The sequence below is a fragment of the Aythya marila genome (assembly GCF_965140915.1).
Source record: "Aythya marila genome assembly, chromosome: 26".
NCBI lineage: Eukaryota > Metazoa > Chordata > Aves > Anseriformes > Anatidae > Aythya > Aythya marila.
The window spans coordinates 5,935,553-5,948,125 of NC_139067.1; the positions used below are offsets into that span (position 1 = coordinate 5,935,553).

A 12,573-nucleotide genomic window follows, 5' to 3' on the forward strand; every position below is an offset into this window, starting at 1 on the left:
AAGGACGTCTTAGTGTCCTGTGGATGACAGCACGGCTGAAAATGGGATGAGCCATGATGCTGTGCCCTGGCTGCTCCCAGCCCTCACCCCAACGTGTTTTCAGCAACACCACCCTCCTCGTCCAAGTTCGGGGCAATTTCACAGCTTTTTCTGCTAGCAAACACAAACCAGGGAAAACCCCTTGCCCAAAAGACGAATTCAGAAACTTTTTTTTTTTTTTTTTTTTGTAATACATTCAATGAGATTATGCCTATTCTGCAGCTTTTGGCCTGGAGAAAGGCTGCCAAATTCATTTAGGGGCTTTGGTTGCAACTTGTCCCACTGGCACCATAAAAAATGGTTTGTGGGCTGGTGCACCCATTCCCCTTGGCACCAGGGTTTCCCACTGAGGTTTGCTCCCCCAGAGCTGGTAGGAATCACCCAAGCAGGGCTTTGCTGTGTGTTTTTTGGTGTTGGTAATTAGCTGTTGGTGAGATGCTGATTATTTATGGACATGGAGTGAGAAGATGGGAGAACCATTTGGGAAAGGCATCATTGCCTCAGCACTGCTGAGTGAAGCTAAATTTTGGCCTCCAGCATCTTCCTTTGCAAAAATATTTAGGGCTCAAAGAAGCCCCAAAGGAAAAGGAACAAGTGCAGCAGCTCGACTGTTTGAGGGGCAATGATGCTGAGCACAGGGAGGTTCAAAAACCAGCTGGTAACATCAGGCAGTGTGGCTGGAGGAACAGGCAGAACTGGTCCTGGTGCTGCCAAACCACCCTCCCCCCCCCCTCCCCCGGGAGAGGTGGAAGGACGTGGGAACAGAAGCACATCCCTGAGGCCATGAGGATGAGCCCAGGGCATGCAGGGACCCACCAGCATTTCTTGCCCCATGGCACAGGGAGACCCTGAAGAAGCCCCTCCGCTGCTACTACTGGCCCCTGCAGCATCTTCCCAAACCACTTTTTAAGTTGCAGTGATGGAGAAAGGCAGCCCCAAAGTCCAGGCTCACAGATGTATTTAATGGCTTTTTCATAAGGGCAAAGGCCTCCCTGCTGGGAGGTGAAAGGTCTGATTTACAATGCAGGGACGGAAAGTGGGCTAAGCAGGACTTGGTGGTCCTCAAGTTCAGCTGCTCTCAGCCACTTCAGCTGTCATGTTGCCTGCAGTTTTAAGGTAAAATCCTGCCAGTTTGGGCAGCTACTCATCCACCTGCAGTAGAAGTGAGGCCCTGAAAAGCAAAGGAGGAATACTTTTTGAGACCTAGAAAGCCAAGCACGGAGCATTGCCCCATCCCCACCTCTTGGCTTAAAGCTTTGCCAGGAGCAAAAACTCCACTCTGAATAACCAAAAAAGCCAGGAACTCCTGCAAAGCTGTACACAAGGGACCAGGAAGGGCCACTCTTTGCCAACCTCTGTGGTTAAGAACCATATATGCTATATAATAAATCATCCCACTGCAACCACCCCAACCAGTAAAACTAGAAATGAGGGAGCAAAGTGCTGTGATCTTGGTCTGGTATGCAGATACAGAAACTGCCACAACTTGTTGGCTTAGTAGTTGGTGCCTGGGATGCTTGCCAGGTTGGAGTGGCCTAGGGACAGGGCTGACCCTTGTCACAAGGTCCCCCAATGACATGGGTCAGTGGAGTAGCACAGTATTTTGTCCTTTTAACACCAATACTTGACGGAAGAGGCAAATTTTGAAGAAAAATGAAGTACAGGAGACTTCTCATTGCCTTCTGACACACCCTCACTGTCACCTGCCATGTGGTGTTGCTTTGATGACACCCCAAGGACCAACTGAGATTTTGGGGCAGAATAAGCAATCACAGCTGCCTTTAAGGCAACACCATTATCTTGTATGCAAACACCTTAAAAAAATGACGACAACAACAAAAACACCAGAAAGGTTCTTCCCCTGCCCTCCCCTGCCAGTTGTGCTTTCTCACAGTGACAAGTCCCCACAGACAGCACGAATTGCCCCTGATCACCCCAAATGTACATGGTGGGGAGGACAGGGCAGCACTCACTTCCAAGTGAAGCAGTGACAACTTCCTTCCCTGCTCCTCACATCTTCTCATCACTCCAAGCCACTGGTGTCAGATTTGCCACCACCTCCCACCCCTCTCCACAGGCAGTGAGGCATGGGGGGGGGGGGGGGGGGAAGAGGTACCTCACTTCACCCCCACTGCTATGGCTTCTTCAGGGACAGGGGGAAGCTCTGGAGTGATGTGACCCTGCCAAGGGCCCAACTTTGATTTCCAGACGGCAAGCCACAATTTCAATCAACCAGCATCTGCACCCTCAAACTTTTTGCAAAGCCGGGTGCTGGCACCCCTGCAAATCCTCAGCTTTTCCCAATTCCTCCATCCCTCCTCCCCATTCTTTTTTTTTTTTATTATTTTTTCTTGTGGCTCCAGTCCTTGCAATACTTCAGGCTTCCACAGCTTTGCAACTTCAGCCTGCAGCACAACAGCAACTTTATGCAACTTTATGTCCATCCATCCATGCCCCCCTTGGTATATGGAGTACTACCTGGAAAAAAAAAAAGGGAGGGGGTGGCACAGAGCATGCCCCAAAAGTTGGAGGTTTGGTGCATGGCTGAGGAGCGGGACAGGGAAGGGATGCGAGGTGCCCCAGTTGGGCCCTGCAGCAAGAAGATGTACACTGCTGCAGTCACGTCCTTTGTTCTGCAGCTCCCACTCTGGACTCTGCTGGGGGCAAGGGAGGGACCCAACCCCCTGAAGCCTTGGGAGTCTAGGGGGTGGCTCTCCCAGAGGAGGGGCACACTGGTGGTGTTGTGGGGGATGCATGGGAATGGGGGGGTGGGGTGTTGGTGGGGGTCTGTAGAGGGTTGTTATTGCAGTGTTGTTCACAGCAGGTCTGTGTCAGCTTCCCCCACTCTGGTGTTACTGTAGGGTTGTCAGCTGTCAGTCAGTGCTAAGTTGTTCCTGTAGTTTTGTTGGTTGTGGGTCAGCGCTAGGTTATTGTACCATTGTCAGACATGGAGCTGCACTGGTTTGTTGTTTTAGGGTCATCAGTCATGGGGCTGTAGCAGGTTGCTATTGTAGGGTTGTCAGTTGTGTGGTTGCACCAGGTTATTATTGTAAGGTTGTCAACTCTGGGTTCACACTGGCATCCCCACTCTGTTGCTATTGTACGGTTGTCCATCACTGGGCTGTGCCAGATCGCTACTGTAGGTTTGTACTAGCTGTACTGGTTGTCAGGTGTGGGTCCATGTCAGTGTCCACTCAGGTGTTACTGAAGGGTTGGTAGGGGGTGCAGGTCCTGCTCCACTGCTATCATGGGGTTGCTCAAGAAAACCCTGGGGTTAGCAACCTGGCTCCTGGCTCCCCAATCCTGGCACTGCACCTCCTCTCCCACCATACCCTGCCTTCCCCCCCCCCAAATACTGTGAGGTCAGGTGCCCCCTCCCACTTGCTCGGCCCCACCCCATCCCTGTTTATGTAGGGTCAGCCACACCACTGCAGCCACCCTCAAGTGTGCCTCACATTCCACTGGTGTTGGGAGAGGACCCCACAACCCAAGGGGCCCCCATAAAGGGGCCCCCACCACCTGGGCATCATCCACTGAGAAGACATCAAATCTGTTTTCTCTCCAGACCAGCACAGCCCCAGGAAACACATCTGGGCACCTTCTCCCCCCTGCCAATTAGCAATTCGGGGTCCCTAACTCTCATCAGCCATAACTGCTCAGGAAGAATAAAAATAGGAGAAACAACGCCCCTTTGACTAATTATTATTATTTATTGATGCATGAGCTGTTCCTGGCCCTAAAAACCCCTTAGGGGGAAAATTCACCTGGCCCTGGAAAAAGGGGGTTTAAGAGACTGAAGACTCCTGCAACATGCAACTTTCCAAACATTTTCCCCAGAAAAGCAATCCTGGCACCATCCCCTAGAAGGGGGCTGCAGGGAAAGGGAGAGATGGGGCCAACACTCTCCCTGAGTCACTGTGTCATCAGTGGGTGGCACTAGGGGTTGACTCCCACTCAAGCCTCAACTTCCAGACCAGTGCAGGGAGCAAGTTCCCCCCCCATGCCCCTTCCTGGTTCAAAGCACAGAAGAGCTTTGCAATGTTTTCCTTTTAATTTAGGGGGGGGGGGGGAACAAAAATGTAATAGGGTTTTGATGTAACTGAAACACATGTAAAAACACAAAGTTTTTTTCCTTTGTAATGGAACCAGCACATTCAACCCATGCTGCAGAGCAGCTGTGGATCCCTGCTGAGCAGCAACAGATGTGTTGGAGACAGCAGCGCAGCAGGGCATGGGTCTCCCAGTGTGTCACACTGCACCTCCTAATACTCTTTTAAAAGCATTCCATGCCACTGGTGGAATAAATACACCTCTAGCCCCCAAATGGAGCAGTACCCAGGTTTGTTCCCTTGTCTTTGCAGCAGGGTTTGGTAGTTCTGGGGGTGTGGGGCTCAGAAGGGGTCAGGGTGTGGTGGCACAGGTTTGTTTTGCAGTGAATTCACAAAAGACTCTACCTGAAAAAAAGAAAAGGTGAAAAGAGGGAAAGGATGTTGTGATGGCAACCAGACAGAGCATCCCTGGTCTGTCACCAACTTTGCTTCTTCTACAGAAGAAGCCTGGAGGTCAGCACGATCGATGCTGACTCCAACTCCAGCCACAAAAGAGCCCCAACATGCACTCCACACACCTGCGCCATCAGGATGTCCTGCATGGCTGCATCCTGCTCAAAGTCCCCATCAACATCCAGAACCAGGATGGGCATGTGCCTCATGTCTGCAAAATGCACCCTGTACAAGAGAGAGGAGGTCAAAAATAAGGGATATCCAGGGCTGGGTGCCCAATGGCATTGCCTCAAGACGATAGAGCAACCCAGTCCCCCAAACACTCCGATATTCACGGGTTTGGAGGAGCTGGATGTCATGGCGGCCCTGTGCCATCCCCACCAGGACTCACTTGGTGCTCCTTTCCAGCAGCCAGTGTTCATGCTGCGTGTGGAGCTGCTGCAGGTACAGCAGCTGCACACCCCTCTCCTCCACCCTTGCCCTCCGCTGCAGCCGCTCCAGGCACCTCTGCAAGGCAAACACAGTTCAAGCACCTGAAAAAAAAAACCACAAATAGAAAACACGTCCCATATCCCTCTCCTTCCACGGGCTCTGTCACCTGTGGGGTGGCCCGCAGGTAGAGAAAGCCATGCAGCGTGGCACGGTCACCCAGCTCTTGCAGGAGGAAGGAGTGCCACTCCTGGTAGATGGCCCACTCCAGCATGTCCAGGTGGCCGGTCTCAAAGAGATTCTTTGCGAAGACATACCTAGGGAGGGACGGAGAGGACAGGGTGGCAAGCCACAGGGAAGTCAGTACACATGGCACGACGTTGGCCAGTGTGGACCCTGTGAGCCCTGGAGCATGGTGAACACATCTGCATCTCCACACTGTAGCACAAAGAAACAGGCTCTATTCAGCAACCTCCAGCCACCTGAGCAGCAGCGCATCATTGCCCGAAGCACCCATGGGTACGTGGCATCATACAAAGCCTCAACATCGGCCAGGCTGTGATGGCCAATGCGTGGAAGCAATGGTGGGGCTGCTCCTGTCACACAGGACGCTGTACGGGACACAAGGGGTGGCTGTGGGGTGCCGCACCTGTCGCTGTACACGGACCTCTCGAACACCCGCACGGGTGCAGAGGGCCCTGCCGGCCTCTCCAGCTGCGCCTTCAGCCGGCCCAGGCACGAGAAGGTCTGGAAGGTGAAGGACCAGCGGGACGGCTCCTGGTACAGTCGCTGCAGGAGGTTGCCGGAGCCGGGAGCCTGGCGAGGGGGAGCGGGCGATGGCGCGGCCCCACGGCGGCACGCGGGGCCGTCTCCCGCAGCCCCCACTTCCCGCCTCGCCGCGCCCCGACCCGCGGCGGGGGGCTCCTCACCTCCTCGGCGCCCGCTGCCACCTTCTGCCACTGGGCCACCGGCTCGGCCACCAGGCGCCACTCGGGGAACGCCCTGCCCAGCAGCCGCAGGAACGTGGACTTGCCCACGGCTGCGGGGAGGGAGAGGCGCGGTCACGCGCGCGGCCGGAACCCCCCCGCCGCCCGGCCGCGGGTGCCGCCCCCCCCCTCCCCCGCCCCGGTACCGATGTTCCCCTCCAGCGCCAGGCGCAGCGCGGCCCCGCACCGCCCCATGCCGCCGCTCCCGCCTCGCACGTCACGGCCGCCCGCTGATGACGTGGCGATGACGCGCGAAAGGACCGGCGGCGCTGCGCGCGCGCTCCCGCAGCGCCGCGTGACGTCAGCGCACGGGGAGGGGGAAGCGCCGCGGGGTTGGAGGCACCGGTGCCGGGCGGGGGCCCCGCTACGGGGCCGGGGGGGCTCCAGCCTCAGGTTTGGGGCCACCTCCTCAGAGACGGGGCCACCGCCGCGGGCTGAGAGCGTCGGCAGGGGATGGAGAACGTCAACGTGGGGCTGGAGGCGCCACCGTGGGGGTTGAGACATCGCTGTGGGGGCCGAGGGCATCGGTGTTAAGGTCAAGGGCACCAACGACAGATTGAGGGCATGAACATGAGCTTGGGGACACTAACAGAGGAACAGGGGTCAGGGCTCCTCTGCTCCTGCCCCATTACCCCTGCCTCCAATCCCAATCCCTCCCACCCCACAACACCCCAAAATCTCTCAGAAAAGGGGCAGAGCCTGGAGAAAAGGCTTTATTGCGCAGTGGGTGGCAGGGAGGAGCAGCAGGGGCAGAGGAGGAGCAGGGCGCCCCAGCCCAGGCACGGGGCAGGGGGTGCTTAAAAGCATTTTCTGTGGACAATGGAGGGCCCGGCCTCGTCGTACTCGGGTTTGCTGATCCACATCTGCTGAAAGGTGGAGAGGGACGCCAGGATGGAGCCACCGATCCACACCGAGTACTTCCGCTCCGGTGGGGCAATGATCTGCCAAGACACAGGCCATTAGGGCGGGATGGAGTCCACCACAGCCCCCAGACAGCCCCAAAGTGGGGAGGGTTGGGGGTTGAATGTTCCCCCCCACCTACTTTGATCTTCATGGTGCTGGGGGCCAGTGCAGTGATTTCCTTCTGCATGCGGTCAGCGATGCCAGGGTACATGGTGGTGCCACCAGACAGGACGTTGTTGGCATACAGGTCCTTGCGGATGTCAATGTCACACTTCATGATGGAGTTGTAGGTGGTCTCATGGATGCCAGCAGACTCCATGCCTGGAGAAGAAGGTGGCTGTCAGCTCTCCAGCCTTCCCCTTTCCCCCCCTTTCCCCTCTCAGTGCTCCCCAGAAGAGCTGCCTGTGGGCCCCTCCCACAGTTTGGGTGCATTTGGGGTGCATGCACTGTAGGGACACCCTGAAACACTGCTGCGGAGCACCATTGGAAAATCACCACCTGCATGCAGTTGTGGTAGGGTAATACTGGGTGGGCTTACCAATGAAGGAGGGCTGGAAGAGGGTCTCAGGGCAGCGGAAGCGCTCGTTCCCGATGGTGATGACCTGCCCGTCAGGGAGCTCATAGCTCTTCTCCAGTGAGGAGGAGGAGGCAGCTGTGGCCATTTCATTCTCGAAGTCCAGGGCCACATAGCAGAGCTTCTCCTTGATGTCGCGCACAATTTCCCGCTCGGCTGCAAGAGACGGTGGCAGTTGGTTTCAGTGCAGATTCAGTGGTGGCTCCCAACCCCAGCATCCCCTTCCCCATCCCCATACCGGTAGTGACGAAAGAGTAGCCCCTCTCAGTGAGGATCTTCATGAGGTAGTCAGTGAGGTCACGGCCAGCCAAGTCGAGACGCATGATGGCATGGGGCAGAGCATAGCCCTCATAGATGGGCACGTTGTGGGTGACTCCATCCCCAGAATCAAGGACGATGCCTGGGAAGGGGAGAGTGGCAAGGGATGGGGCTCAACAGCATCTCAAATTGTCCCAGCTGGCAGATACCACACATGGTACTCACCAGTTGTGCGGCCAGATGCATAGAGGGAAAGCACAGCTTGGATGGCAACATACATGGCAGGGACGTTAAAGGTCTCGAACATGATCTGCAAGGAAGGGTGCAAAAGGCAGTGAGTTAGCTGGGGACATGGGTTCCACATTGCATTACACCAAAAGCCATGAGGCTGTGCATTGCACTGAAAATCACGTGGGTCAGTGCAGTGTGGACATTTGAGCCTGTGCACGGCCTGTGAGCTAACTGTGGAGATCTCTGCCGAAAAGCTTTAACCCCTGCCTGCTCCTGTCACCCCCCTGAACATGTCCCCCCCCGTGCTCACCAACTCCCTCCCCCCAAAACCCTCATGGGGCAGCTGGGTGGAGGGGCCGCCCCATGGCGGACACAGTGCCATACCTGGGTCATCTTCTCACGGTTGGCCTTGGGGTTGAGGGGTGCCTCGGTCAGCAGTGTGGGGTGCTCCTCAGGGGCCACACGTAGTTCATTATAGAAGGAGTGGTGCCAGATCTATGGCAGGCAAAGAACAAGTTGGGTCTTCCCATGGGATGAACCTGGAGTCATTGCCCGCTCCCTGTCCTGTGGAGGTTCTTACCTTCTCCATGTCATCCCAGTTAGTGATGATGCCGTGCTCAATGGGATACTTGAGCGTGAGGATGCCCCTCTTGCTCTGTGCCTCGTCACCCACGTAGCTGTCTTTCTGCCCCATGCCTACCATGACACCCTAAGACCACCAGGAGAGACAGCCACATTAGCCTTATTTAAGCAATTAAAGGAAGGACCAGAGCTGAGAGACCCCCCAGATACCCACCTGGTGCCGAGGCCGCCCCACGATGGAGGGAAAGACAGCTCGAGGGGCGTCATCACCGGCAAAGCCAGCTTTGCAGAGCCCGGAGCCGTTGTCACAGACCAGAGCAGTGGTCTCCTCCTCGCACATGGTGGGGCCAGGAGAGGCTGGTGTTCAGGGGGACCTGGGGGAAAAGCTGGGGTGGGGGTGGAGGGAAAAAGCATTAAATGCAGCGGTGAGGAGAGGGAGAGACAGGGTTACGCTGTGCTACTAGGTTGGGCTTTTGATGACTTGAGGGTTTGAGTCCTTTTGCTGCAGGGGAAGCTTCAGCTGTAGAGATGCATGGCTCTGCAAAATCCTCCACAGGCCACGATGCTCAGAGTGGGGCAATGTTCAACCCCACTGCCAGTGCTGCTTCTTCCTCCTGTGCCATCTGATGACCAAAATTGGTTCCAAAGCCTCTGTGCCATTGGCTTGTTGCCAGGGAGCTCCAGTGTTGCTGTCCTGAGCCAGTGCCCTTTGAGCGGGCAGCAGGGAGGCAGGCAATGCCCTCTTGTCCAGTGGCTCCCAATCCCATCTCAGTGGCAGCAGGGCCCCTTGCAGCCTTTCCCAAAAATGGGAAAAAATGTTCAGATGCACTCTGCAGACTGGAGGAAAGCAGGCAAATAGCCCAAAAGTATAATAAAAAAAAAAGAGGGAATTTTCCATGACTGGAAATGCATGACCCACTTTGGCTGCAGCCCAGCTTTCTTCAGCTCTGCGGAAGACCCTGGCCAGAGGGGTCGTGCTGGGTTTTGCACCTCCCTGTGCTGTGCAAACTCAGCTGAGACTACTCCAGAAGCCCTAGGGCACCCCAAAGCCTCTGGGGGAAACATAGGGTGTTTTTTTCCTTCCTGTTCCTGCAAGCAAAGAGAAATCAGTTCTGGGCAATACTCACCACGGACGCAAGAGCTCCTTTCCTCTGGGACCGAGTCCTGATGTGCCGTTGGTATAAATACCAGCAAGCCCGTGAAACCTCAGAGGCGGATCCTCTCTAAACAAAGACCCTAAATAGGCTAAGTGATGGTGTGTTAGCCATATGGCCATATAAGGTGTTTTATTGCATTAAATTGACCTTGGGCTGATGGTAGGACCCAGCACAGTTAATTATTATAAAAAAAAAAAAAAATCTATGTGGGGATGCTTGGGAGGCAATAACCCATTGGTGAGTCTGTTCCTTTTATGCTATGCTTTGATAAACAAACTAGACACAAGTCCTTATAAGTGACGTTCCAGCAAAACTGAAATGGAATTACCTCCAGTTCATGGGGCAACATCTGATGGCCTTTGGCCCTCTCTGACCCTGTAGGGACCAACCCTGCCTGGGAGGGAGGTGGCCTTGGGGGGGGGGGGGGGGGAGGAGGAGAAGGGGTTGTGCTGTGCATTTAGCATGCCTGAGACACCAAAACCACACCAGGTGATGGGGCTGGTGTATTGCAGCCTCCAAGGAGGCACTGGACTTGGTCCCTTGCACCCTCAGAATCCCATGCTAGGGAGATGTTCCTCCCTGAGACTTTTCCCTCTCTTTTTGCTCCCATCTTTGAGCTTTTGGGGTGCCAATACCCCATAGCAGCTGGAAGGAGGCAGGCTCAGCAATGTGCAAAGCCAAAGATGCTCAGGGTATCATCTACCAGCTTGCTGGTAGCATTGCCCACATCCCAGTAGTTAAAAAATTCTGCTGGCACTGCACGTCCTGGCCACAAATCCCCTCATCACTGAGCCTGATGCTGTTCTTCAAAGCCCAGCCCCACACCTTTGGTGTACTTAGCCCTCATACCCACTCCAGGAGGGTTTAGAAGCAGGATGAGCACAGCCCACCCTAGGGGTGGTGTGTGTTCGTGTGTGTGTGTGTGCTGTCCCTGAGCCTGCTGCCTCTTTGCAGCATAGGGGCTGCCTCTGGCAGGCAATGAGCCCCTGCCTCCTGCCCCACCCCGCCCAACCAGTGTTTGCTAAACTCCCTGGTGCCTTTTTAAGGGCAACAGTCCCATTCTGGGGCCTCTCCCCCAGCTCCTGGGGCTGGGAGGAGGCAGTGGAGACACCCTGGAACTGCCACCAAGAGTTATGGGCTTGGAAATGGTGAAACTGATGCACAGGGCAGTCAAGGCAGGTGCTGCATCCTGCTTTGTGTCATCAGGTCCCGATCCATGCTCAGGGCAGGAACGCTGAGGCGTTGGTGCAGCAAACTCAAGAGCTGCAGAGTCACTCTTCCAAAACGGACACAGGAGTCCTGACACTCCCTCTGGCCTCAGAGCTGTCACTGTATGGGCCATAATGGGGACAGTGTCTCCCTAGCACAGCCACCTCAGACACACGTCTAACACTGTCCCACATCAGTGGCTCTGCCCTGGTAATTCCCCTTCACTGGTGGAAACCTCAGCTCATTTGGGCTGGATTTTTCCCCTGGACCCTGGCTGTGCACTTGTTAGTGTTCTCACTGCATGCTCCCAGCTCAAGTAGGGAGCCCACTGCAGCTTCACATCCTAGCCTAGGTCCCCTGGCCTACTGCCAAGCATGAGGTCACTGAGGCAAAAGGTTGCCATATATGACATTTTGGAAAAAAAACACACACACAAAGAAAAACAACCCACAACCAAACAGCAGGGTGAGGAAAAATAAAGCTGGATGAAAGCAGCACAGTTGCCAGGTCCCAGTGTGTCCATACATGCAGCCTGTGGAGGTGGGGGACCACAGCCACATGGAGCTGGTTGCATGACTGTCCCACCATGGGAAAATGGGGGACTGTGCCCAAACTCACCAAGCCATTTCCATGTGTGGGGCTGCAAACCATGGGGCCACAAACCCCCACTGTGCCCCTGACAGCTGGGTACAATTCCCAGGTGTCTCAATCTCTCACTTTTCCCAGGGACATGCAGGTTGTCTCCACGTTGCAATACTCCCTGTACCAGGACCTGAACCATCCCAAAGCCTCAGTACAAGGGGTTTAAAGCCAGGACTGCTGCAGCAAAGCTCTGAGCTGGAGCAGGCGCACAGCCTAAAAAGGAAAGATTCGGCCACCACAGCCAATCCAGCCGCCAGCCCTGCTGGCGTTCGGCTGTCCCACAGCTGCAGGGGGAGACGCCGGCTGCTCTGGGATGCTCACAGGAACGCTAAGCATCCCACGGTGCACATAAGGCTGGCCTGGCTACGATGAACGTGGGAAGCAGGGGGGGTGGGTGGGTACAAAAGCCGGCCGCTGAACTTGGCTGGGAGATTTCGGACCTCCCTGTGCACTGCCGGCCCTCAGCACCTCCGTATATGGGTAACATTTGTGCTTTAAACTACTCCAGCCTCCTCTCTGAGGACAGAGAAGCCAGCAATGGGAGCTCTAACATGGATTTTAGTCTGTTCCAGTGCCCGAAGCTGAGATAAGCATTGCTCCCTGCCTGCGAGTAAGCCCCCCAAAACATTCAGCCCTCATTGTTGCAGAAAACAAAAATTCCTGCAAATCACGGTTTCATTTAGGCTTAGCTCATACCAAATTCAACCTCATTTTGAGTGATCTTAAGGTATAACAGTCACATCTGCTCAAACGCTAGCAGCCCTGCCACAGCTGGACAGATGGGACAGCTTGGTGGGACACGGGATTTCAGAATTAATTCCAAAGCAAAGAAACAATGACTCAGTGACCCTAAGTGCAGAAATGCAATTTAAAAAACACAAAAACAAAAAAAACAGCTCTGAGGGCAGGGCAGGGTGTGAGGCAGCAGCTAGCCACTGACATGAGAAGTGCAACTTCTGTGTGGGGCCACACTGCAAGGAATTTGGAAAATTCTCCACCAGGGTTTATTGGTCACTGGGATAGCTCACAATGGAAGCAGTGATTTGTCACCAGCTCCTCTC

At 55.2% G+C, this 12,573-nt stretch overlaps 2 protein-coding genes across 4 annotated transcripts; both read right to left on the reverse strand.

Annotated features, from left to right (window-relative positions):
- Positions 1–4,099: 4,099 nt before the first annotated feature.
- DGUOK (deoxyguanosine kinase) lies at positions 4,100–6,233 on the reverse strand. Of its 3 annotated transcripts, none has more exons than XM_082779387.1 (7): positions 6,103–6,233; positions 5,900–6,009; positions 5,620–5,786; positions 5,140–5,287; positions 4,933–5,048; positions 4,667–4,766; positions 4,100–4,493 (listed from the first exon to the last, which is right to left on the reverse strand). In XM_082779387.1, exons 1-7 carry the CDS (start codon positions 6,149–6,151, stop codon positions 4,431–4,433), a joined length of 753 nt encoding a protein of 250 aa, XP_082635513.1. In that variant the 5' UTR covers positions 6,152–6,233; the 3' UTR covers positions 4,100–4,430. The 3 variants fall into 3 exon arrangements, with proteins under 3 accessions (XP_082635513.1, XP_082635511.1, XP_082635512.1); XM_082779385.1 differs by having other exon boundaries at positions 4,100–4,489; positions 6,103–6,212; XM_082779386.1 differs by lacking the exons at positions 4,100–4,493; positions 4,667–4,766; positions 5,140–5,287 and having other exon boundaries at positions 4,954–5,074; positions 5,288–5,786; positions 6,103–6,212.
- Positions 6,234–6,661: 428 nt separating this feature from the next.
- ACTG2 (actin gamma 2, smooth muscle) lies at positions 6,662–12,472 on the reverse strand. Its single transcript, XM_082779559.1, has 9 exons — positions 9,632–12,472; positions 8,719–8,890; positions 8,503–8,631; positions 8,307–8,417; positions 7,917–8,001; positions 7,672–7,833; positions 7,398–7,589; positions 6,999–7,180; positions 6,662–6,897 (listed from the first exon to the last, which is right to left on the reverse strand). Exons 2-9 carry the CDS (start codon positions 8,842–8,844, stop codon positions 6,754–6,756), a joined length of 1,131 nt encoding a protein of 376 aa, XP_082635685.1. The 5' UTR covers positions 8,845–8,890; positions 9,632–12,472; the 3' UTR covers positions 6,662–6,753.
- Positions 12,473–12,573: the final 101 nt, after the last annotated feature.